General features: G+C 50.1%; 2 protein-coding genes across 5 annotated transcripts in view; one reads left to right on the top strand and one right to left on the bottom strand.

The window, feature by feature from the left end:
• The window catches only part of DDB1 (damage specific DNA binding protein 1), a 31,758-nt gene extending 18,752 nt beyond the window's left edge, over nucleotides 1-13,006 (bottom strand). Inside the window, exons 1-10 of the mRNA XM_027089905.1 lie at nucleotides 12,809-13,006; nucleotides 11,487-11,635; nucleotides 10,333-10,449; nucleotides 9,779-10,000; nucleotides 7,350-7,464; nucleotides 6,412-6,509; nucleotides 5,278-5,436; nucleotides 4,579-4,662; nucleotides 3,852-3,968; nucleotides 3,145-3,247 (exon numbers count right to left, since the gene is read on the bottom strand). Coding sequence (XP_026945706.1) covers nucleotides 3,145-3,247; nucleotides 3,852-3,968; nucleotides 4,579-4,662; nucleotides 5,278-5,436; nucleotides 6,412-6,509; nucleotides 7,350-7,464; nucleotides 9,779-10,000; nucleotides 10,333-10,449; nucleotides 11,487-11,635; nucleotides 12,809-12,869 — 1,225 coding nt within the window. The 5' untranslated portion in view covers nucleotides 12,870-13,006. The remainder of the gene's footprint in view (nucleotides 1-3,144; nucleotides 3,248-3,851; nucleotides 3,969-4,578; nucleotides 4,663-5,277; nucleotides 5,437-6,411; nucleotides 6,510-7,349; nucleotides 7,465-9,778; nucleotides 10,001-10,332; nucleotides 10,450-11,486; nucleotides 11,636-12,808) is intronic.
• Nucleotides 13,007-13,125: 119 nt separating this feature from the next.
• TKFC (triokinase and FMN cyclase) lies at nucleotides 13,126-24,865 on the top strand. 4 transcript variants are annotated; one of them, XM_027089914.1, is made up of 20 exons: nucleotides 13,126-13,455; nucleotides 14,617-14,732; nucleotides 15,147-15,286; nucleotides 16,704-16,893; nucleotides 17,138-17,312; nucleotides 17,851-17,961; nucleotides 18,036-18,217; nucleotides 19,504-19,582; nucleotides 19,860-19,949; nucleotides 20,726-20,760; nucleotides 20,837-20,921; nucleotides 21,014-21,103; nucleotides 21,636-21,752; nucleotides 22,092-22,211; nucleotides 22,384-22,521; nucleotides 23,295-23,401; nucleotides 23,506-23,609; nucleotides 23,722-23,755; nucleotides 23,859-23,945; nucleotides 24,305-24,865. In XM_027089914.1, the coding sequence occupies exons 6-20, from the start codon at nucleotides 17,868-17,870 to the stop codon at nucleotides 24,464-24,466; spliced, it is 1,524 nt and encodes a 507-aa protein (XP_026945715.1). In that variant the 5' UTR covers nucleotides 13,126-13,455; nucleotides 14,617-14,732; nucleotides 15,147-15,286; nucleotides 16,704-16,893; nucleotides 17,138-17,312; nucleotides 17,851-17,867; the 3' UTR covers nucleotides 24,467-24,865. The 4 variants fall into 4 exon arrangements, with proteins under 4 accessions (XP_026945715.1, XP_026945713.1, XP_026945716.1 ...); XM_027089912.1 differs by lacking the exon at nucleotides 17,138-17,312; XM_027089915.1 differs by lacking the exon at nucleotides 17,138-17,312 and having other exon boundaries at nucleotides 15,208-15,286.
• Nucleotides 24,866-25,555: the final 690 nt, after the last annotated feature.

Here is a 25,555-nt window from a genome sequence, read left to right on the forward strand (position 1 = left end):
AGGCTCAGTAGCTGTGGTACATGGGTTTAGTTGCTCCACAGCATGTGGGATCTTCCCAGACCAGGGCTCGAACCTGTGTCCCCTGTATTGGCAGGCAGATTCTTAACCACTGAACCACCAGGGAAGTCCCAAAATTTATTTTTTAAATATTTAACACAGAAGTCTCACCCCTATACCTCTCCTTCCAACCTAGCCCCCAAATAAGTAAACAATAATAGTTTATCCTTCCAATTCTTTTTAATTTAGGAAATTAGGTAAACACTGTGTTGCAAGCCAATATACAACGGCCTATCACAAACTGTCTGCACCTTGTTTTTTCATCTAATATATGCCTGGGCCTTTATCATAACAGAATAGTTTCTTGTTTTTGACATCTGCACAGTATTTAATTGCATGGATGTAACAGTTTATTAGTTAGTTCCCACTGATGGACCCTTTTTCGTATATTGCCACAATATACAACGCCACAATGAGTAATCTTGTATTTATGTCACTTTATACATATAAAGGTCTATGGGCTAGATGCCCAGAATTGGGCTTGCGGGGCAAATCACTAGATGCAGTTGTAGTTTCCGCAGACATTTTCAGTGAGCACGCTCATTTTCTCACAGCCTCACCAACACAATGTGTTGTCAAAACTTCGACTTTGGCATCTGGTAAAGTATAGTATCACTATTTTGTTTTGATTTGCACTTCTCTTATTATAAGTTAGGCTTGTTACCTGTCCATCCATGTACTTTGCTAATTTGGGGGCAGGAAATTTCGTGGTCTTTCTAGAAATTTTTTATGAATTAAGAGAGATTAGGCCTTTGCCTATAAGATGAACTACAAACATTTTTATCCAATTTGCCATTTCTTCTAACTTAGCTTACAGTGTTTTGTTTTTGCCATGCAGAAGTGTTTTATTTTTATGCTGATAGTTTATTAATCTTTCTTTTTGGCTTCTGTACTTTTGAGTCATTGTTTGACTATCCTCACTCCAAAATTAGAAAAGAATTCACCACCTTTTTCTTTTAGTTTTTGTATGGCTTCATATTTTTACATTAAGTCTTTGATCCATTTAGATTCTAGCAAGGTATACACTGAGCAGTATGGATCCACACTTATCTTTTCCCAAATGACTCCAGTTATCCCAACACCATTTATTCAAAAGAATTATCTTTACCTCACTGACCTGAGATACCACCACTATTGTACACTAAAGTCCCACATACAGTTGTGTCTATTTCGGGACATTTGAGTCTGCCCATGGGACTCTTGCCTATTCGTGCACCAAAACCAAACTTTTAATTTCTAAGGTTTAATAGTACGTTTTTATATCTGGTAACTAGGCACGTCTCATTGCTCTTTAAGTTTTCCTAGCTTTTCTTTTCTTTTTTTTTTTTTGCGGTACGTGGGCCTCTCACTGTTGTGGCCTCTCCCGTTGCGGAGCACAGACTCCGGACGCGCAGGCCCAGCGGCCATGGCTCACGGGCCCAGCCGCTCCGCGGCATGTGGGATCTTCCCGGACCGAGGCACGAACCCGTGTCCCCTGCATCGGCAGGCGGACTCTCAACCACTGTGCCACCAGGGAAGCCCTTCCTAGCTTTTCTTGCTGCTTCTGTTTCCCATTTGGTCTTTGACTTGCCCAGGCCAAAGAAAAAAAACCTATTGATATTTTTATTGAAATACATTAAATATAAAAATCAGAGAGAAAAAGCTTTATAATGTTAACTTATAAGACCTTGGCATGTCTTTTTCATTTGATCAATCTATCCTTTTAATCCTTTAAGAGTATCTTAAAGTTTTCCTTACATAGATTTTGCACAATTCTTGTTAAACTTATTCCTTGGTATTTTATCTTTTTATTCCTATTGTAAATTGTCTCTTTCCCTCTACTATACCTTCTAATTGTGTTTTTACATGAAAACTACTGATTTCAGAACATTAATTTTATATCCTACCTTAATGAATTCTTATTGCCTGTTAGCTTTTCAGTTGATTCTCTTGAGTTTTGTAGTTTTATGATCTCTTCCTAATTCATAAACCTCTATTTTTTTTATTAATATGTTCTCATCTTCTTACTTTTTTTTTTTTTTTTTTTTTCCGGTACATAGGCCTCTCACTGCTGTGGCCTCTCCCGTTGCGGAGCACAGGCTCCGGACGCGCAGGCTCAATGGCCATGGCTCACGGGCCCAGCCGCTCCGCGGCACGTGGGATCCTCCCAGACCGGGGCACGAACCCGTGTCCCCTGCATCGGCAGGCGGACTCTCAACCACTGCGTCACCAGGGAAGCCCTCATCCTCTTACTTTTTTATATTCTGTATTATTTTTTTTTAAGATGTGCCTCCTATATACTACTTTGAATTAATTTTTGCCTTATGATCCAATCTGATCATCTTTTTCTTATAACAGGTGAGTTTAGCCCATTTGTTTACTGGTACCAGATATCTGATATATGAGTTACTCATACAGATGTTTGATATCAGTTCTGTCATATTATTTTAGGTTATGTTTACTGTTTGTATATTATAAAAGTCTTTCACTATGTAGTCTTTCTTTGATCTTTTCGACTATTATGTTCTCTTGGAATTTACAAAGATCTGTACTTTTGTTCTAGAAGTTACCTTTACATCTTTCTATGAAATTCTCAGTCTCCTCTCTCTTTACGGATTCTATCAGTTCCCTTACATAAACAACATTAAATTTCACTTGTAATCTTTCTTCCACCATTCCTCTACTCCATTATCCAAGTTTTTTTTTTTTTTTTTTTGCGGTACGCGGGCCTCTCACTGTTGTGGCCTCTCCCATTGCGGAGCACAGGGTCCGGACGCGCAGGCTCAGCGGCCATGGCTCACGGGCCCAGCCGCTCCGCGGCATGTGGGATCCTCCCGGACCGGGGCACGAACCCGCGTCCCCTGCATCGGCAGGCGGACTCTCAACCACTGCGCCACCAGGGAAGCCCCATTATCCAATTTCAGTCAATATTCTCTTTAAGTTTACGTTGGAACTTTTCAATATATTTAAGCTTCTACCGCTTATTTGGCATTATGAATTTTTTTACTCTTCATTTGATCTGCTCCCCCCTGGAAGTGTTTTCATGACACGTGATGAGGCCAAAGTCACTCAAGTAAGATTTGCATCCTATGTCCACCAAAAGGATACCTTTGATGCCTGGCAAGTCAATGCTGGCATGCTCGTGGATTCCAATTCCATTCCGGATGATCCGCAAAGAGCCTTCCTTGAAAGCCCCAGAGCAAGTGACCAGCTGCAAGTAGAAAAAAGGTTTCTAAATAACCCGCTCCAGACTGGGGCAACTAGACTGATGCTCAGAAAGTAAACAAGCTATACCTAAAACCAAGGACCCTTTGTTGTGGAGCTAGGTTTGAGGATGCAGACTTAGCAGAGGTTGATCTCCAAAGTCTCTCAAATTTATCAAGCAGACAGGATATCCTAGTCCAAGAAGCAAAAGGTTCCTACCACTATTCCTAGCAAGCTTGTTTCCACCCTGGGAACCTAGTTTACTGGAAAGAGCACAGGATCTGAAGGCAGACACACCTGCCATTTAGTAGTTACGTAACCTTGGACAAGTTGCTTAATCCTTCTCGGCCTTAAGTTTCCTCACTTCTGAAATGGCCAAGAATCCCTATCTAACACAGAGCTTGTGTGATTATAGATAATGTATGTAGACTGCCTGGCAGACCAAGATAGGCACTCAATAAATGGTAGTTATCCTCACATCACTGGAAATTAGTGACTGAGGCTCTTAAAAGTTATCTGCAGTGCACACTCCCCATTCTAGCTAAGCAGACCCAGGAGGACACCGTTTGAGTGGGCATACCAACTATCCCTTTCCAGGATGACCCCCTTACCTGTCCCTGCCCCTGCCTCTCCAGGTCCACCACACACATGTCCACAATGGGTCCTAAATTGGTAAAGGTTTCCATGGCCACTACATAGGAGCCTTGTTCATTGCTGTCAACATTGAGCTGAAAAAGAAAGAACAATGCTAGTCCTAGAATGCTCCAGACCCACCCTAAAGAGAGAGTTATCATCCAAAAGAAACTCAACCCTACTAGATCTTCTCATGCTCTAAGAAGATCTTATGCTCTTACGGATGCTTCTTATGCTCTACTGGATGCTTCTAGAAGGGAACTGCTAAGGAACATGGTTATCCTACAGGTGACCCACTAACCAGCCAGGGATTTCTAATCTGGCATCCCATGGATGGATTTCAGAGGAACAGCTGGAAATTAATGTAAAACGTTTGCATGCATTCTTCTGCAGAGAAGGTTCAAATTCTCATATTATAGAGGGGATGAAATACATTAGACTATGACCTATTTGAAGGTAGAAGCTAGCTCTTGTTCATCATTGTACCCACAGTACCTGGCACCTCGCCTGGCACATTTGTTGCATGAACATTTAGGACAAAGAGCTAGTCAGGGTAGGGTGCTGAATCAACCAAGTGGAAAGGCGGATGGCGGGCACGCGGGTGGCCTGAGGAGACTCTGAGAGGCACCAAGCACAGAAGGAACCTAATGAGGAAGCAGTGGAGACTGCAAAAAAGAAGCCAGAAAGAAGAAAATGTCTTCTCACCTTCACAAGCTGGGAGTCACCAAGGCGAGACCCGACAAACACAACACCGTTATCAAGGTATGTCAAGCACTCAGCAATAGAGGTCTAAAAGAAAATCAAGGGCATGAAAGACATGAGAATGGACTTCACGTGGGATCCAGACACCGTCCTACCCACCTCTCAGACATGTGCTGAGAAAAATCACACCTGCCGTCACGATTCCCAAAACAATTCTCCATTTCAAATCCCCAGGTCACACTCAACGATCATTCCTAAATCTCTGAAGTTTGTGACTCTTCATTTATCACAACCCTATAGTCAGAAAAATCAACGATTTGTCTTGCAGGTGCCTGCTCCAAATGATCATTTTAATCCCAACAGCTCCAGTCTCCTCAAAATAGCTAGAGACCTCTAAAATTGCTGCATTGTTCTTAACAATACTTTTGTAGAACGTCCTCCCATAACTGAGTATCAGCCTTAGATTAACCTTTAATTCTACAGTGTATCCTTTTTGTTTCTCTTTTTTTTAATACTTGAGGTAGTACCCCACTGCCTGTGAGATTCTCTAGAATCTACTCATTCAAAAACCAACTTCCACAGCAGGACTGAGCATTTGTTGTTGGGTGTTAAGTAATATAATTCCCAGGTGCAGTTTGGGACCACACATCTGGGGTCACTAGGCACCTAGGAGAAATGTAGAAGAGTAGGGACAGGGCCTACCTCCCCAAGGAGTTCCACTCGGAGATCCTTGAGGGTAACGGTGCCATCCATCTGTTCCTCCTTCTCCAAAAGCAGCATGAAGAGCCGTCCTTCCATGTCTCCCAGCAGATAGCGGGAGCCATTGGGGTCCACGCGATTGTGACACACAATTGTGCTTTGCTGCCAAGAGGGAAGACACAGTCATTAGAGATAAAGCATCCTCCACAACCAGAGAATAAAGCCTAGCAGACCATTCCCTTTACCAAACCCAGCCACTTCACGAGCAAGGAATCCACTCAGCTCACATATACATGTGTGATCAAAAATGAGAACGTTTTATTTATTTATTTTTTTTTTTTTTTGAGGACGTTTTATTTTTGTTTGTTTGTTTGTTTTTTGTTTTTGTTTTTTTTGTGGTACGCGGCCCTCTCACTGTTGTGGCCTCTCCCGTTGCGGAGCACAGGCTCCGGACGCGCAAGCCCAGCAGCCATGGCTCACGGGCCCAGCCGCTCCGCGGCATGCGGGATCCTCCCGGACCGGGGCACGAACCCGGGTCCCCTGCATCGGCAGGCGGACTCTCAACCATTGCGCCACCAGGGAAGCCCCCAGGACGTTTTATTTTGAAGACAATGTTCTGAGGAGCTCAACATACTTTAAATGTTTACTCACATATTATTTTACTGGAAAACAAATACATAAAAGAGGAAGCAGCTGTAAGTATTGACTGGACTATGCATGCTACCACAGATTTCGTTATTTATCCTCAAAAAAAAAAATAAAATTAAGCTTTTAAGCCTTCATTTCTATGACTTGAAATTTGAAATTTTTTGTGACTAATTTTTTAAGTCTATATATAGTATTCACTATATTATTTTACCTGATTTGAGCTCTAAAAACATTAACATTCATTAGAATTCCTGAAATTTTTCCTTTCTTCAAATTGCCCCAGTGAATGGAAAGGATAAACCAAATTCCTTTGAAAGGAATTTGAAAGCAACACCAAGCCAATCTCTTTGTATTCCCAATGACCAACACAACATCTTATATACATAGTGAATAATGTGACATACCTCTGAATCCCCTTCTGACAAATGGTGGGGAAAAGAAGGGGGGGAACAAACAGAAAGAAGAAAAAGGGAAGAGAATGCTGCTCACCTTAATGATGGGAGGGGCAATCGCCAGATATTTGTCACCGTTGTGATAGGTGATTGATTCCTGTCCAATGATTATGGCGCCTCCAAAAGGCTCTGGGACTGCAGGAGAAAGAGTAGCATTAAAATGCTCAGCATTTGGGACCTGCCAAACCCTGAGGCAGCAAGGGCACTGATCCAGTGATTTCTGAGGCAAACTTGAAGATAATCATTTTTTAGACATCAAAGTCCATGGACTATGATAAGCTTTTTCTGAGATTACTGTCTTAGAAATTGTAGGCTGCCCACTCTGTACTCCTGGTCGTACTTTTATTGCCACTCTTTCGGAGTTTCTGAGATTTTTTTCCTTGTTCCTTAGTTTCATTTCCCCCATTATCAGGGCTACCATATAGAAGAGCCAATTTGCACTTAAGAGTTTTAAAACTTCTCTACTAGGTGAAACACACAACAGTGCTGGGGGAAGAATATAGGATAAAGAGCAAAGATGCCTGGATTCCAGCCTAGGCTTTGTCAGTGAGGCATAGGCATGGGCAAGTCCCTCGGCCTTGTTTCCTCATCTATGAAATAAAGGAGCCAGATAAAATAAGCTCTATTGGTCCCCTTCAGTTTTTTTTAATTTTTGCCCAACAATAAAATAATGAGACTAACTTCCATATGCCACTCTGCAAATCAATCTCATTGTTTTAGTTAACCCCACCACCCCAAATAAAGGAAAGTTATACTTTTGGGGGAAGGGTAAAAAACAAGACAATCCCAAAGACAAAAATGCAAAAAACAAACGGAAGCACATTTACAGATAGGAGACATAAGGGAGGGCTGAACAATGCATGTGCTCAACAGCACTGGAGTGCTGAGATGAAGGGCAGAGAAGGTGAGGAAGGAGCAATAGGGAACTGGCCCAGAAGTGGGGCAGAGGCAAATTTCCTAAATCCCCCAACAAACCTGCAATCACCATGGAAGCTTCAGCTTCTACGTTTTCCTGTTTCCAAGGGCCCTTATTGAACTCCTTCTCTCGGAGAGACACCTCATAGGTTTTTACGTGCCGCCCCTGAGGGTCCTAGGGGAGGAAAGGTAGAACCGTTAGTCCCTACGAGGGGTGCCCTGGGCTGGAGAGGGGCCCTGAAAGGAACAGCATCTGACACTCCTGTCACGCCAGCCCTCCCAACCTTATCCATCAGCATGCTAACGGCCACCAGCTGAGCTTCTGATAGTCTGGGTAGACTGTGACTGAGGCTAACTGTTTCTAACAACTGAACCAACAAAGAGATATTTAAAAATTAGAAAAATGAACTTGTCACGCTGTACTAACCACTACAGAGATATAACGTACATATGTGTACATTTGTGAACGTACATGTACGTATATAAGATATATATATATATATATATATTCTCTGGTTCTTATCTTCAAGGAACTTATAAAATATCTATAGAGGAAAAACACATTGAGAAGTGAAACACATCTCACAAATTTTTTAAATTTGTTTGTTACAAATGAGAACCTACTGTATAGCACAGGGAACTCTACTCAATGCTCTGTGGTGACATAAATGGGAAAGAAATCCAAAAAAGAGAGGATATATGTATATGTATAGCTGATTCACTGTGCCATACAGTAGAAACTAACACAACATTGTAAAGCAACTATACTCCAACAAAAATTTTTTTTTAATAAAATAAAAATCAATTACAGTCTAAAACAAAGCTCCATTTGATACAATTCTCAGATGCATTCTGATAGGGTGACGGTACAGAACAGAGCGTGCTGCTCCTCTAAAGTTGGTCGAAACCTCCAATCCTGACATTGTCAACACCATCTTCCCCTCCTTTTTTTGAATCATGACTCACTTCAGACCTGGAGCTATCAAAGACACCTTTAAGAGACTAAAAGAGCCGGCATGGGGCCAGTGGAGGGTGGCCTCATCAAAGGCCAGACCAAGCTCTAAGAAGTTATGGAAGGAATCCGACAGTGTGTTCAGGGCAGGGCCCACATCTTCATCATTGTTACAGCTCCTGAAGCACTCTGCACGACTACCTTTCACATGGATTTTCCTTTTTTTTTTTTTTTTTTTTTTTAAATTTTGGCCATACCACGTGGCTTGACGGATCTCAGTTCCCTTACCAGGGATTGAACCCGGGCCACAGCAGTGAAAGCACTGAATCCTAACCACTAGACCACCAAGGAGCTCCCTCACGTGGTATTTTTCAAATTGACCTTTGGGCACAAAACAGGAGAAAAAATCATTTTTAGTTGATGAAAAGATTTTCCCATCAATGATTAGGGGTAAGACTCAACTTCACCATAAATTCAAGCTGGGGTTTGGATTTGGGCCTCTGAGACACACATATGGAAATGAAGCTCATTCACAACCCACAGCCCTGAGGCTGCAGAGTCAGCCTTGAATAACCAACATCAATGTTTTAATGACCTGATATTTACAAAACTGAAGAAGTGAGAGAGATTCCAAGTTATTATTTCAGACCTGATATTTAATGTATTGTAAATAAGATTAAACGAAATCTCCTAAGCTGGTTTCAACCTATTCAAATGAACTTTATATCAACCAGCCTCAAAACTACAGCACTTACTGTGACACTAAGAAATATACAAAAATACATCAGTATTTCCAATACTTAACACAGTGTTTAAAAAGTGTTTACATGCCCACACACAGTACTTAGACTTGGACTAAGCTTTCTTCCATCATTTATTCAACCACATGCTAGTGAAATAACCTCATAGTGTATGGCCCTTTGTTAAAAGGCTGAGATATTACCAAGATACAAGCATATTAGTCTGGTGCTCTGCCACCCTGCCCCCACCCCACACCCCCTCAACAGATCTAGCCCAGAGAACAGCTGCCCAGGATCAGCTCTACAGAAGTTTTAGGCACAGACTAAAATAGAAGTCAAGAGCCAGCGGTCACCAGAAAGTGAGTGCTGATCAAAATGCACCTCTTCTTGGAAGACACATAAAGCATCCCCAAGACATCTTCTCATTGCTTGTAAGGGAATTTCCAGATCATTTCTTTAGAGCTAAGTTTTAATAATCCCCTAGCATGCCAGCAAAAGACAAAGTATAAACTGGGTCACCCTATAAAATCTCCAAGGCCCACAACCAGAGTGTAATCTCAGGATTAAAGCCTGCTACAGGCCCCAGACTGCTTCCTGCCTCCACGATAAGTACTTCTTCTCTCAAGGTGCAACCAAAACCTGACACATATTAATTATATCATTCAAAACATTTCAGGACAAATACATTAAACACTTCTACCTGCCCTACCATGACGTCCAGACATTCTGACTGGCAAAAATGGACTCCCACTGTGCCAAACCATACAGCTTCTCCCTCTCTCCTCCTGCTCCAGTACCTGGTAGACAAAGCAGATGGTAGGTGCTTGGCAACCATATAGGAACTTGACATCAATAACATGCAACTCCTCCAGGCGGATGTTAAAGGCCTTGAGCTCTTTATTGTCCCGGTCTAGTGGAATAACCTTGAAAAGGCCATCATAGAGTCGCAGGCCAATCATTCGGCACTCAGGGTCAATGATGCCGATGATGCCCGTCTCTGAGGGGCGGCCAATTCGGTCCTGAGAAATAAAACTGGGGTTAGGAAAGAACCTCAAACACCTAGAGTAACAGAAAACGCTGCGCACCACCTTCCCAGGGTGATTTTAAGAGTGGCAGTAAAACTAGTGGCGTCTTCTTGACATGTCAGGACGCCCAAATGTCAGTGTACGCCTTTTTGCAAAACACTGAATCTCAGTGAATTATTATCTTCTCCCTTGGACTCTGAGTAAACTACAGAAGTCCTTAGTGTTTTCTCCTTGTTTCTCTGATCACACAGAGAGAGCTGCCCCAGCAGTACAATTTTCTTCACCAAATCATGACAACCCTACCTGGAAAACTCTCATCACCTCACCTGGACATTGCCATGAGCTCGCGTTATGATGTCAATGCTCTCGCCACTCTGCTTATACTCCAAGATGCAGGCATTGTACTTAGCTGTCAGGATAAACAGTAGGTCCTTGCTCTCCCCCTGGAAACCAACATCGTACTATCAAAAGAGGTTTGTTTTGAAAACAGGAATACTTGTCTAGCCTTTAATCATCCTTTAAGCATATTAAATTCTTCAAGAATTTTCTTTTCTCCCTGAAAAAACCCACGGTAAGTATGTAACACACATTAGTTACGCACACACAACCTAAGGGTGTGTACAGAAAGGCCAGAACTGAAGCTGGTAAACATCTAGTCCACTTTCATGATTCTTCATCCCTGCTCTAAATATAACGTATTCATCTAGTTCCACGTCAGCTAATCTCAATTACTCCATTCAAATTCTGAAAGATGAATGTAACGCCTCCTCTAATCCCCTCCAAGTACTTGGACAAAGAAAAAAAAATGTGAACAAAGGAAGCTGAAGTGCATCTATAAAGTCTCTCTTACTTATTAACACAGACCCCAACAAAGTGAGTATTTTGTTCAAAGGGTTATAATTTAAATTTTGAACCCACTGCTTCCCCATCAGATTCACTTACAGATAGAAACAGTCGAATTATAATAACAATAACAATTTGGTGATGTGTTAACAGTGAATGCTTGTTAGGTGCTACGTCCTGTTATTAAATCACTTAATCCTGACAATAACCCAGAGGACTGGATACTGTTATCCCCATTTTGCAGATGGGGAAACAAGGCTCTGAAAGGTTAGATGACAACCAAAATTAGATTTAACAAGGAATAAAGCCAGTACTGCCCTAACTCTGAATCACTATGATGACCCACAGGATGGTGACCCACATTTCAAACTGCTTTAATATTCCCTTCTAAAAAGTCAACTTGATAAAAAAAAAAGTCAACTTGACAAATTTTTCTCTAGCAAATCTCTCCTTCTGTTTCTTGGAAGCTTTTTAAATTAGAATATAAATTGAAATCTTTCATTCAAAAAGAGAAGAGTTTCTCTCCTAAGCCTTATTGCACCCATCCTAAGCAAGCAGTGACGTAAAACAACGTAAACCCAACTACAACTAACAGTTCTCCCTTTGTTGCTGGGCCCAACCAACCCAGAGCACTTACCTTGGGCCTGAAAAGCTCCATGACAGCAATCTTCCCATACATGCCCACCTCCTTGACGGGTCGAAGCCCCTCAGCAGTGACCACATAGATCTCTAATCTCGTATTTTTGGCAATCAACAGGTTCAAGTCTTCAGCTGAAGTAAAGTGTCCTGAAAGAACAGATCCTCTAATCTTTGAAGCCAAAGCACTATCTAAGTGATCCTATCACTTCTACCTAAAACCTCCTGAATTCTCGATTTACTGCACGTATTTCTCCGGTTCCCTCCATTCACTCCCTTCTCACCAAATCCTCAGAGTCTCACTTCACACATTCAAGAACGCTACCTCCCTCATCAGATTAAGAAACTGGACTGGGCCTAAGAGCAGCATGTCCTTCAACTGCCAATGACTGTGAAAACCCTTCAGATGGCTCTGTGCCCTCGAATTTCACTTTTCCTATCGCAGTGGCCGACTCATACTCTAATTAAGGGATGCTGGGGAAAGTGTTTCTCCCTATTCAGTCCAAATTCGAATTTTCACAAAATCTTTACCAAACAGACTAGATCAAACGAAGAGAATTCTCAGAGCTTTACCTTAAAACCTTGTTTTGTTTGCACCTCTTGCCCTCCCAGCAGTCTACCGAAACCCCATCCACACTCCTTCATAGCCTCCAACTCTCCAACAACAGTTTTCCTTCGGAATCATGATTCGGATTTACATAAAAATACAAGTTTGAGAGCTTCATATTCTGTTGAGAACTTGGTTCAAGATGATTATTGCTGGGTTCTGGACATCTGCGTCCTTAACAATTCTTGCATAAACAAACAAGGCAAACCCAGCACTGGGCTGGGCCATTCCAAACCCTCTTCTCCAACAGCTCCCTCTTGTAAACAACAGCCCCAGGCAAAGCGGACTCCTCTCTTTCGGGTGAGTACGGACATTCCTCACATCCCTCCACCTCCTGCACCTCCCAGGCTCCTGCCCCAAAGTCGCCATCATCACCGCCCCTTCCCCCCTAACCACACGCGGCCAATCTCGCGGCCCAAGCAACACCGCACAAACAACTCACATTCCACTCTCTGTCCCACTGGGCGCGTCCTGTCCTCGAGGCCAAGTGACCTCCGAGAACGAAAGGGGACCCTCAAGAGCAGCTTTTACTCCCCCAAAGGCGCGTGTTGAGACAGCTTCTTTTAAGCCGTGGGCTGTGGGAGGTCCCTCGGCCGCCAGCGCCTTCCATTCCCTGGGCCCGGTCCTGGCGGCAACCCGGGGGCCGCGGGCTTCCCTAGGCCTCGGTTCCCCCCAGCTCCCTCCCTCACCGGGGTCTCCTGCCCTGGCAGCCTCACCCGTCACGCAGCCGTTCACGGCGGTGGGCTTCTGTGCCGTTACCACGTAGTTGTACGACATGTCGAGGCCTGGGGCAGCCCAGCGGGACTCAGGCGAAACGAAAAAAAGACGGACACGAGCAAAGAGACAGGGAGCCCCCACCCGCGCGCGGCGAACTCCACCGCCGCTGTCTCCGCCCCAGAGACACGTTGCAGGCCAGAGCGGCCGGGGCGCGGGGCATCACGGGACGGGCTCACCTGGCCTCTTGGAGGACTCAAGGCGCCGAGGCGGCCAACCAAGGGAGGCCCCGCCCCCAGAGGCCCCGCCCATCTCCTGCCGCCCGAGCTTGGAGTACCCGGATGAGGGCACCCTGTCGGGTCTTTGGGAAGCAGCGGCGGTTCCCGAGGTGGTGGACGCCGGGGAGAGCTGGTCGCGGAGGTGCACCGACGCCGCCTCCTCCTCTTCCTCTTCCTCCTCCGGAGCTGACCCGCCGACCTCATCCCTAGTCCGCGCCCCTCGCCCGTTCCCAGACCCCGTCCACTCCATCTTCCTTGCTCCAGGAGCCTTCGGGGTTGTTCCCCCTTCTGGAACCGGAAGGTACTGCAGAGGCCTAGAGAGAGGGGAGGAAGGTGACATCAATTTGTGCACCTCACAGACTAGAACCGAGGTTTGTACCTCCTTTCCCCTAGCTTTCCCAGTACCTCTAAACCCAACCCTGCCCTGACCCTAGATTGACCGATCACTCCGCTTCACCTGGCATGCGCGGGGGGAGGCACTTAGGCTCTCCCCTCTCCCCTTTGAACTTTGTGTTTGTGTTTGAGACTTTGTGTTTCAAGGGCCAAGCAGGCCACTTGCCCAGCACAGTTAGTCCCCCCGTGGCTGTGCAAATTCTGACCTCAAACACAAAACCAAAAATTCCCTGGTGAGAACCTTAGGGACCCAGGAAAGCAGTCAGCCCTGCAACTTCCAGGCCGCTCCACATCAGACAGGCCCTGCAAGGACTAGGAGGAGAGCCACGTGGTTTGAAGCACCTGCTGCAAGGCCACAGAGGAGGCAGCCCCCATTTTACAGATGAGAAAGCTGAGCCTCAGGGGAACTGGTTTACCCAAGATCCGCCAGTAAGAGACAGAGCTAGGTGCCGAGGCAGGTGTGGATTCTTTCCACTGCAGACACATGCAGTGAGCCCAAGACCCTGGATGACTCCAAGACGCCTCTGAACCTGACTGAACCGAAAGGAGCTGAAATGTCGTTGCGGTTTACTGTGTGGTTTTACGCATCTGGGACTTTCTGCCTTGCTTTGGAGGCATTGAATTATAAGTAGAAAGAACACGGGATTTGTAGAAAAACTAAACATAGGTTTGAGTCCTGGCTCCTAACAGTATGACCTTGGACACATCACCAGAGCTCTCTGGGTCGGTTTCCCAAAAGCAAAATGGAGTTAGACTCAGCCGTCACCTTCCTGGTGTGGTCCCAACATTGACAAGAGCAAGCGTGTGAAGATCTTTATGAATGTATTCACTGCATGCGAGGCCTGTGTAATAGATAAGTTACTCTGTGGGTAACTTTGCCCCTTGGTGATAAGGTGGGCACCACTCGTGAGCATAAGGCAGCTGTGTGCCCAACGTGGATCAGTCAGTGTTCTGGCAGCCAGATGCAGGCATGAACCTTGGTCAACCCCATGCTCTTCTCCATCCCCAGCTCACATTCTAGAGTTTGGACTTGGGTCAAAGTGTGGGGCAGCTCCCTAATTACTAGGGCCCTGAAAGCACGATTGTGCCAGAAGGCTGCAAGCGCCTGCAGCAGCTCACGCTGTTACCCCCTCTTGCAGATACTGCTTGTCACCTTCACTGTGCTCAGGCCCGGTAGCACCCACGGGATTGCCCGTCCTCCGGCAGCTCAGTGCAAAGGTGTGAACTCAACTTCCTTCAGAGCCTCCCCACCATGGTGAGTCCCCTGAGGGCCAGGGCAGAGGAAGGGCACTCTGGTCTTGGGGCAGTAGGGGTGCCAGCCCTGGGCATGTTGGAGTTCTTTGCTCCCTGACCAAGAGATGCTACTGCCTCCTGAGGTTAAGAGAGAGGGTCATCCTCCGTCTCAGGGCCTGACTTCCCTTCATTTCCCAGCTGGGCCCAGCCAGGCCTGTGGCTGCAGCCTCTGAGTCCCTCCAGGGCCCATCTGCCCCTGGTCTGGGTCATGCCTTTAGATTAGAACATTAACAGTTGCCTACTCTGTAATAGACAGTACCAGTCACAGGAGTGGTGAAGAATGACCTGGTGCTTCTTCCAGAGCCTTGGGCATGTGTGGGCTTGTGGGATCTACACTCACTGCAGGAGGCTCAGCATGCCCCTGGGCATGCCCCAGGCCCATTCTTGAACTGATCTGGAGGAAAACAGGCCTGGGCAGACCTGGGTTCAAATTTCAGCCTACCACCAACCAGCTATGTGACGTTCTACCAAAGACTTGACCTCCCTGAGCCTCTTTCCTCATCTGCAGTTTAAAAGGTGAGATGTTGATCAGACCAGGATCCTAGGGGCCTCCCATAGTTGCCTGGTCGACTTTTCTTTCTTTTTCCATCCCCTCAGGCCACTGGGAACCAAGGATGGCACCGGACCTCAAGCCCTCCTCTAGCTCTGGTTCGGGAATGGTTGCAAATCCCAGGCAGGATAGACTGTCAGGGATGGCAAGGGAGCACGTTCTTGGAGGGTGGTGGTGCTGGAGACTGGGCTTGGAATTGAGACCCACTCTCGACTTCATTGCGTATTCCAGTCCCTGGCAGGCTCTGAGAGCCACAAGCCCGTGCCCTTCCTAGGACAGGACCTCTGCCACTCTCAGCCTCCCTTCAGCCCCTGGGGAGAGCAGCATGATAAGGCCAAAATGGAACCAGCTTTGGAGCCAGGTGGACCCGGTCACTTGCTGGCTGTGTGACCTTGGGCAAAGTCATGTAAATCTGCCTGTTTCTTCACTGGGCTAATTTTCCTCCATAGGGTTGTTGGAAGATTAAACAAGATGTGCTTAAAAGTACTTAGAACAAGGTGTGGCTCACAGTCACTGCTCTGGCCCCCGCCAGACCCAGGAAAGGCCGAAGTTTGCATGAAGGAATGGGGTTCTGGCAGGCTTGGGGAAGGGGCCTCCGGGAAAGCTCAGCTGCAGGCTTCCCCCAGGCCACCAGGCGATGCTGGTAGCCTGGCCCTCTCTGACCCTATTGGGCACCAGTTTCACTGTTTGGGACAAATGCGGGAGCTGCACACAGTCTACAGACCTCATTCAGCTAGCTCCAGCTTTTCAGAGCTGGTTGAAGAAGGGAGTAGCTCCTTTGCATTCAGTTTTTTGCTATATAGCGGGCATATACTCTAGTTATTAAATCCCTATTTTGCAGAGGAAGCAGATGGGTGTGGGCCCTGTCTGGCCCCCTCCCCTGGCACAGGAGCGCCAACCTGGGGCTTCTCCTCCTTTGACAGAAGGCTGTTGGGCCCCAGTTTTAAATTTTATTTTACTTTATTTATTTTATTTTATGTTTTTGCCGCACCGTGCGGCATGCAGGATCTTAGTTCCCTGACCAGGGATTGAACCCACGTCCCCTGCAGTGGAAGCTTGGAGTCTTACCCACTGGACCGCCAGGGAAGTCCCCCAACTTCATTAATTTTTTTATACTCAGAACTCCAGTTACCCCATTTTCGTTGTATCAAAGTCATTCTGCAGGATAAATTTAAGCCATAAATTAGTTACTGAATAAGAAGTTGCAAAATAAGAAATCATGGGAACATTCACCTTATAAAAAAGATGCCTGATTCAAGGAACCACTGTTGCCTGGAGTTCCTGGGTGGGTGTGGGCTGGGGTGTGAGTCATAGCAACGTGGCTGGGCGGATGGGGCTGCCCTGCCAACCCTACCAGAATCTCGTCCCGCTCCTCTCCCACAGACCTCCAAGAAGCTAGTGAACTCGGTGGCAGGCTGTGCCGATGACGCCCTCGCTGGCCTGGTGGCCTGCAACCCCAACCTGCAGCTCCTGCAAGGCCACCGTGTGGCCCTCCGCTCTGACCTGGATAGTCTCAAGGGCCAAGTGGCACTACTGTCGGGTGGGGGCTCTGGCCATGAGCCCGCCCATGCCGGTGAGCACCCTGGGCCAGAGGTGGCAGTGGGCTCTGGGCAGAGTGGACGGGGGGCTCCTGGGAGATCTTTGGTGCTGTTAGGAGGTTCAGGACAGAGCCTGGCCCAGAGTCAGGAGCCCAGTCCTGGCTCTGGCTCGCCCACTCCCTTGAGCTGTGATCTGGGGCCAGTCGTGGCTTCTCTCTGTGCCTCAGTCTCTACATCAAAGCACAAGGTGGGGCCAAATGACCTCTCAGGCCTTTCCAGCTCTGATAGTCGGTGATTCCGTGAATCCTCCTGGCCTCCCAGGCCCAGCTGACCTGCCGTCCCCTCCTCCATGAAGCCTGCCTGACTTTTCCAGCCTAGCGCAGTATTCCTCTTCCCACCGTGCATTTTCACATTCAACATGGACAGTCCTGGATTGTTTCCTGTTTAGTGCCAGGCATGTGAACTCTCCATGAGAGCTTGGGGATGGGGGCATGGGGAGGGGTAGGGACCAGGCTTTGTATCCTCTGTATCTTTCCTGTTTCTCTCTGGCAAATTCATCCATCCACTCAGCAAACATTCATGAGCACCTGTTGTGTGCCTGGCACTGTCTGGCCACTAGGGGCGCAAAAGTGACCCAGACAGGCAAGGTGCCCGCCCTCATGGAGCTTCTATTCTCCTTTGGGGAGACAGAAACCAGGTAAACACATAAGTGAAAGAGATCATTCCAGAGCACATAAGTGAGGTAGTGAAGACAGGACAGCAGGCTAAAGGGACAGCAAGTAGCTGGACATGGGTGAGTGACCACTTCAGTTGGGAGGTCGGGGAAGGCCTCTCCAAGGAGGTGATAGATCTGGGGAGAGCAGCGCAGGTACTCTTCTGCACCAAGTGCACAGTAGGGCTCACCAAACCATGAAGCCCAGGAGCGTGGGGAGCCCCAGGGATTGCAGGCACAGGTCCCCACCCAACATCCTCTCCCCACCTCTCTGTCTCAGGTTTCATAGGGAAGGGGATGCTGACAGGGGTCATTGCGGGAGCCGTGTTCACCTCCCCTGCAGTGGGCAGCATCCTGGCGGCCATCAGGGCAGTGGCCCAGGCGGGCACAGGTAAGCCTGGCATGCGGGAGGGGCCGCTGTGGGGAGCGCAAGTGCTGATGGGGCCCTACTGACTGCTCCCGCAGTGGGGACCCTCCTCATCGTGAAGAACTACACTGGGGATCGGCTCAACTTTGGCCTGGCCCGGGAGCAGGCCCGGGCGGAGGGCATCCCTGTGGAGATGGTGGTCATCGGGGATGACAGCGCCTTCACCGTCCTGAAGAAGGCAGGCAGGCGCGGGCTTTGTGGCACAGTGCTCATACACAAGGTGAGGGTCCCCTCCTGGGACACCACTGGCCAGCCCGTCCCAGCCCTCTCTCTCCAGGCAGCACCTGGTGCTGGACCTTTCCAGCCATCTATCCCACCACCCCAGGAAGCCACTCCTTCCGCAGCGCTCCCTGATTCAGGAGGGCCCCACCGTCCCCAAAACCATGTCCGCCCGGATCCAGGCATTCATCGTCCCGGCCCCTTCCCTGCCCTTCCCCACCTGCAACCATCGCCCCGTCCTGGTGACCCTGCTCCCCAGCGCCTCCAAACGCACATCCTCCTCCAAGCCCTGCCCTTCCTGTCTCAGCCTCGCTTCAGTGCTCATCTGCTCGCGCCCAGGTGGCTGCAGCTGCCTCCTCAGCCGGCTCCCCTGCCTGCTTCCTGCCCGCCCCCCAGTCTCTTCCCCACACCACCCCACAGGTGTCTTTCAAAAATGTGTATCTGACCAGGTTGTTCCCCTACAGAAAGCCCCCCAGGGTTCCCAGAGTCAACCCAGGCTCCTCGGTCAGGCGCCCACCACACTCGTGCCCCTCGTCCCTCAAGTTCCTCTCCCATCATCCCTGTGGTCCCCTCATGCTCCATTAACACCAGTTCTCTGTACCACTGGGCTATGGCTCACCTTTGGGGCCTTGCTGCTGCTGAGTCGTTGGCCTCGAAAATCCTTTCCCTGTCCAACCCCCCTTTGGCCTGGCTGTGTCCTACTATTCTGTGGAGGCCCACCTCTGACGTCTCTCTCTCTGGGAGGTTTTCCCTCCCACCACACCAAGCACGCTATGGCCCCCTCCTCAGTGTTCGCATAACACCTGTCCATCATCGGATTTGCCACCTCGCGTGAAATGTTCAGTTTGTGTTGTCTCTTTCCCCAACCCCTTCCCAGACCGAGTTCCTTCAAGGTAGGGACTGTGACTTAGACACCTTTGTTCCCCTTTTCAGCATATACTAGACGCTTGGCAAAAAAGTGGGTAGGTGGGTAAAGTGAGCCACGGTGTATATGCCATGGAGAAAAAACTGTAGGCTAGGAATTGGGAAACTAGCCACCAACTGACTGTGTGACACTGGACAAATCATCTCCCCTCTCTGGGCCCATCTCTCCATTTGTAAAGTTCCTCTGGCTCTGGGATTCTTGAATATTCCTGGCAGGTGCCCTAAGTGTGGCGGGCCAGGTTGATGTGGCAGGACGAAGAGATTGCCTGTTCCCAAATAGAAATTCAGCTCCAGCCTGTCTTCTGCCCTCTAGTGGTACAGTGACTCCTTTCCCGTTGGGGGCCTATCTCTGTGTGGGTGCAGGTGGCGGGTGCCCTGGCTGAGGCAGGTGCGGGGCTGGAGGAGATCACAGATCGGGTGAGCAAGGTCGCCAAGGCCATGGGTGAGTGCCGGCCCAGGGCTCGGGGAGGAGGCGGGGGAGGTCGAGGCCCCCCCTTGGACCAGGAGCAGGTTCCCAAGTCACTCCCCAGGGGCTGAGGGAGGGTCTCCCTGCGGGAGCTCCTGAGAACAGCAGCCTTGGGTCCCCAGAGCCAGGTTTCTCTTCCATCACTGAGATGAAGAGTCTGACAGCTTGTCTCGGTGAAGAGGCTTCCGAGGCATTGCTGCTGCCTGACGCCGAGAGCACAGCGCTCGTCCCTTTCATACCTCATTTCTCTTAGGAACCCTGGGAGTGAGCTTGTCCTCCTGCAGTGTGCCGGGTTCCAAACCCACCTTTGAGCTCTCAGCCGATGAGGTGGAGCTGGGCCTGGGTAAGCTTGTGACCTCCGCCCCCTCCCCGGTCCAGCCATGCCTGCTCCCTGGGTTTTTCCCTGTCTTCTGCCCTGGGAGCCATGTACCTGGTCCTTCTGCTCACGTGGAGCCGTCCCTTAGGGGGTCTTAGTATTTTTAAGTGGGTGCATGAGGCCCTTCTGGCCCAACGTGCCTGATTTCTGTCAGCTTTGCCCTCCACACGCAGGGCTCTGGCCACAGGGGCTCTGTGCCTTGCCCACCTCCTTGCCTGTGCTCCCACCATTCTCAGGTACCCCTGCCCCTGCCAAGATGCAGCCCCTCTTTCAAGAGCCATTCAGAGGCCACCCCAGCTGCAAAACCTTCCCTCTTCCTCTCCTGTGCTTCCCAAGTGATGGGCAGAGGCCTCAGCTGGCCTCTGTGACTGCCTGTAGTTAAGCTACTTAACTAGTTAAAAGTTAAGGGGACTTCCCTGGCGGTCCAGTGGTTAGCACTCCACGCTTCCAATGCAGGGGGCGCGGGTTCGATCCCTGGTCGGGGAACTAGGATCCCACATGCTGCACGGGGCAGCAAAAAAAAAAAAAAAATTAGAAAAAAAAAAAAAGTAAAGTTCTGGCTCTCTCCACCACCAAGCCAGAGACGGTGTATTTTTCATTATCTTGTCGGTTTCCCCCCAGCCCACACTCCCCACGTCCACGTGCCTAGCCTGGTGCTGAGCACTTAGAAAATCCTTGACCAGACCACACTGAGCGAATCCCCAGGCCCCGAGCGGGTCAGCAGTGCTTGCATCTACCCACAGGGATCCACGGGGAGGCTGGCGTGCACCGGATAAAGGTATGTGGACTTCCCGGTGAAGGTTGGCCCAAGACCAAGGCCCCCAACGCAGCTCACTCCCGGCTCCCTCTGACAGATGGCAACCGCCGACGAGATTGTGGCGCTCATGCTGGACCACATGACGAGCTCCTCCAACGTGTCCCACGTGCCTGTGCGGTCCGGTGAGGGGGCTGTCACACTGTCTCCCAGCCTTTCCTCCCCCTCTGGGAATGGGGCCCAGAGAGTCTCACCTAGGTGTCGTGTCTGCCCACAGGCTCCTCAGTGGTGCTGATGGTCAACAACCTGGGTGGCCTGTCATTCCTGGAACTGGGCATCGTAGCCGACGCCGCCGTCCGCTCTCTGGGTGAGCCCCACACTGAAGGGGACCTCCTGACCCCCAGAGCTTCTTCCTTCCAACCCTTTGAAGCTGGATGTAAGAAAAGCAGCTGAGATAGGGTCTTGCAATGGTCCAGAGCATGGGCTGTACGCGTTTGTCAAGCCCGAGTTAGACAACGGTCCCTCTGCCACTTACTTGCTGGGTGCCTTGAGCCTGTTTCCTTGTCTGTAAAGAGGGGGTAATAATAATCCCTGCCTTATAGGGTTGTTGTGCGGATGAAATGGGATTAAACGTTATGTAACACACTTAACACAGTACTTGGGACGTGGTAAGAACGCAGTAACTGAGACTACTTATCTGCCGCTGTAGAAGGGACACCTCCAGGGAATGTGGTCATTCAGGGCGTCACTGAGGGATGCCCCAAGGAAATCTGACCTCAGAGCCCCAACTCCCAAAGTTCTTGTTTTTCTCTTACTCTATTTCTTTCTCTGATGCTCTGGGGGTAAGTGCCCGTCCTTCCCTCCTTTTCTCACACACTTCCACGCTCTGGTACTGGCAGAGGGCCGAGGAGTGAAGATTGCTCGTGCCCTGGTGGGCACCTTCATGTCAGCCCTGGATATGCCTGGCATTTCTCTCACTCTTCTGCTGGTGGATGAGCCCCTCCTGAAACTGATAGGTGAGACCTGGAAGCTGGGGTCAGCGAAGCCAGGGGCCCTTGGAGCTGCAAGGAGCCAAGGGGACTTGGAGAGACCCCATCAGGGCTGACCATGACAATCAGGACCCTGTGGGGAGGCCCTTTCTGGCTTCCCCAGCCTTCTCCAGCTCTCACTTGACTGTGAAGGAGTGGGTATTAGGATCCTCCCCCGGGGACCCTCCCCTCTCCCTTGTACACAGTAGGCACTCAATACTTGCTTGTTGCGGTGGAGGGGACGGGGCCACCAGGTGGGGAGTCCAGGCCCCACTTGATCCCTGGCCGGCCAGCCTGTCTCTCAGAGAGTCATCCTGCTGTCCCTAGATGCTGAGACCACCGCCTCGGCCTGGCCTAACGTGGCCAAGGTCTCGGTGACTGGGCGGAAGCGGTGCCGGGCTGCCCCCGCCAAGCCCCTGGAGGCCCCTGATTCCACTGCTGCAGGAGGTACAAGCCATGCTGTTGGGGAAGGTGGCCCCGGGCTTTGGCCTGAGGCCTAAAGGGTGCAGGGAGTGCAGAGGGGCGTGGAGGGCCCCTGGCGCCCATACCTCCCACATGGGTCACGTTTGGCTGTGAGAAGGGCCGGGCAGGCCTCCTTCCCACTGTCCTCCGTCTCCAGGCGCAGCCTCGAAGCAGATGGTGCTTGTCTTGGAGCGGGTGTGCGCCACCCTTCTGGGCCTGGAGGAACGTCTGAACGCCCTGGACCGCGCTGCCGGCGACGGGGACTGTGGGACCACCCACAGCTGCGCTGCCAGAGGTTGGTGCCAGGAACCACCTGGGGCAGCAGAGGGGGTGGTGTGGCACACTGATGGTGACATTTTGGCATTTCATGAACCAGAAGGATTTCAAAAACATCTGGAGTGCTCACGTGGGGTTGGCAACTTTTATTTTGCCAAGAGAGGTCGTTCACAAAACCTAGCATCCCTTTCACCTGTTTTCATAAAGGGACACTTCTAACACTACAAATGTAGGAAGGTTGTTATCGCAGAATAAAATGTAATATTTTACAGTGAATACAAACTTTAGATTATTCTAAAGGGAAACTCATTCTGTTCTTATTTTTCTCAGCCGAACCAGACTAGGGAAAAGTTCTTAATTATCCAGCATCATTGAATCAAGAAAAAAGTATTTAGTGCCAACCACAGGTCAGGTGCTGCCCTCGACTCTATGGATAAAATAGCGAGCAAAGCAGATTAAAGTCACTGCCCTCGTGGCTTATGTTGTGGTAGGAGAGACAAACCACGATCAAGGTAAATCAGTAAAAGACAAAAAAAAAAAAGAAGCAGGGACGCGAGGAAGCATCATCACCTGCTGGGTGACCGTCGAGGTCCCTGTCCCTGACCTGTTCCCAGCCCTCTCCAGACTGCAGCGGGATATAGAGGGACTCTGGGAGTCTCTTCATGTTGGTTCCCTCAGCCCCTCCCAGCACCCATTCCTTCCGGCTGGCAGCGAGGCCTGGGTACTTGGTTGGAATCCAGGCAGATGGCAGGGTGGGTCTCTGAATTCCTCACCATCTCTCTCTGCCTTCAGCGATTCAGGGGTGGCTGAAGGAGGGCCCACCCCCTGCCAGCCCTGCCCAGCTACTCTCCAAATTGGCCCTCCTGCTACTGGAGAAGATGGGAGGCTCATCCGGGGCGGTGAGTGCCGGCAGCCCCCGGGGGCAGAGGGCTGACGTGGACGGGTCCTGGGTTGGCCGAGGCCTGGGCCAGCCCCGTGTGCTCAGCATCCTGGCCCTCCCCAGCTCTATGGCCTTTTCCTGACTGCAGCGGCCCAGCCGCTCAAGGCCAAGACTGACCTTCCAGCCTGGTCCGCTGCCATGGATGCCGGCCTGGAGGCCATGCAGAAGTGAGCCAGGGACCTGGGCCTTAGACGGGGGTGGGCTGGGGGAGGTGGTTGATGCCACCCACCCCCAAAGTGATTGCCTGCAGGGAGCCTCATTTGTTCTCTTCCCTGCCAGGTATGGAAAGGCTGCCCCAGGGGATAGGACTATGGTATGTATCTGGCCCAGCCCTTCCCCCTTTTGAGCGTAGAAGCCCTGAAGGCCACCCTCAGTGGCAGGGCCTGTCCTCAGCCCCTCTCCTTCACCTTGTCCAGCTGGATTCTCTGTGGGCAGCAGGACAGGAGCTCCAAGCCTGGAAGAGCCCAGGGGCTAATCTCCAAATCCTGAGCAAGGCAGTCAAGGTGAGTGAGGCTGGGCCCAGCCACCCAGGGAGGCAGACTGAGAACCACCAGGCTCCCATCTCCATGCGGCCTTGAACAAGTTGACATCCTTTCTGTACCTCAGTTTTCTTCTTTACAAATGGAGGACAGCACCTGCCTCAGAGGGTTGCTGTGGGACGGAAAAGATACGTAGGGCGCCCACACAGGGTCTGGGACATAGCAGGCCCTTGGTGAATGGTGGCCCCTTGCCTTGCTAGCAGTGTGTGGGATGTGACCTCTCCACCCTGGTGTCAGTGCTGGGACAGAAGGGGCCGGGGTCCATGGCAGGAAGGAAGCCTGGTGGCTGCTTCTTGAACCTGCTCCACGCCCCCACCCCTCAGAGTGCAGAGGCCGCAGCCGAGGCCACCAGGAACATGGAAGCTGGAGCTGGACGAGCCAGTTACATCAGCTCCGCGCGCCTGGATCAGCCAGACCCCGGGGCGGTGGCGGCCGCGGCCATTCTCCGTGCTATCCTGGAGGTCTTGCAGAGCCAGGAGGCATGAATGCCTCGCCGGGCCTCAGGGCCTCACTCACTGCTCTGCCCAGCCGCTGCTGTCACTTACTTGTACCTTAGAACTGTCGCCCTCCCACGCCTCTCGCCCTCGGGCCCTGTCTTCTGAGTTCAGTAGGAACTCCTCAACCAGCCTGCAGAATTCCTCCACTGTAGAAACTGCAGGCCCAGAGTGGGTCACTGACCTTTCCCTCTTCAGGGAAGGGGGAGTCCTAGGGTCGCCCGGCTCTGCCCCCAGCCAGTTCTGAGCTTCGATGATAAGGCTTTTCCCTAGGTGGCAGCACAGTCTTTAACTGGCAGCTCTCATTTGGTTTTAAGACTCCCTGTGAAAGGTCTTCTGCACCTGAACTGAGTGTGAAAAAGCAAGCCAATAAACCACATCGAAGCAAAAGAGCTGCTGCTTCCTCTAAGGGACCTTCATCCAAGCGTGTGAACAAGTGGGCCCACTACCGCCCCCGACTAAGACCTCACCCCACCACTGAAATGCTCATCTCCCATCTCCTACCGCCTGAGACCCAAAGGCAGGGTCTGTGCAGCTGGGCCAAGTCCACCGGGATCCCCATTCCTGTGCTTCCAGTGCACACACCACACCTGATGGGTGTGCTTTTCTCAGCACTAAACTAACAGAATTCACTGATTCTTCAGGAATCAAATGGGCAAGTGGGTCTCCAAAAGGAAAAGAAATCACCATAGTCTAAGGCTCAGCGGTAGGACAGGAACTGCCCAGGCCAGCCCGTGGGTCTCTCTAGAGCCATCACTGATGGCCCCTGGGAGAGCACGAGGGGCTGCTGAGTCCACGTGGGGTGTGCTGGAGACCGCACAGCGCACACCTGGCCCATACTTGGCGCAGGGGGGCAGTTAAAGGCACTGGCATGGATTCACTTTAGACATGGATGTGACTTTGAATCCTGGTTCTGCTTCAGACTAGCTACATAAACTCAGGCCTGTTATTTAGCCTCTTAGAATCTGTAAAATCCGAACGGTGCCCACCTCATGGGCACGTGGAGAGGATTCAAATGAACTGGTGAAGATAATGGCCTCAGCAGTCCAGGGGCTTACTCACTGGGAGTTACCCGTATCG

The sequence above is a fragment of the Aethalodelphis obliquidens genome, unplaced genomic scaffold, assembly GCF_003676395.1.
Source record: "Aethalodelphis obliquidens isolate GAN/ISIS:26980383/991018 unplaced genomic scaffold, ASM367639v1 scaffold69, whole genome shotgun sequence".
In the NCBI taxonomy this organism is placed as follows: domain Eukaryota; kingdom Metazoa; phylum Chordata; class Mammalia; order Artiodactyla; family Delphinidae; genus Aethalodelphis; species Aethalodelphis obliquidens.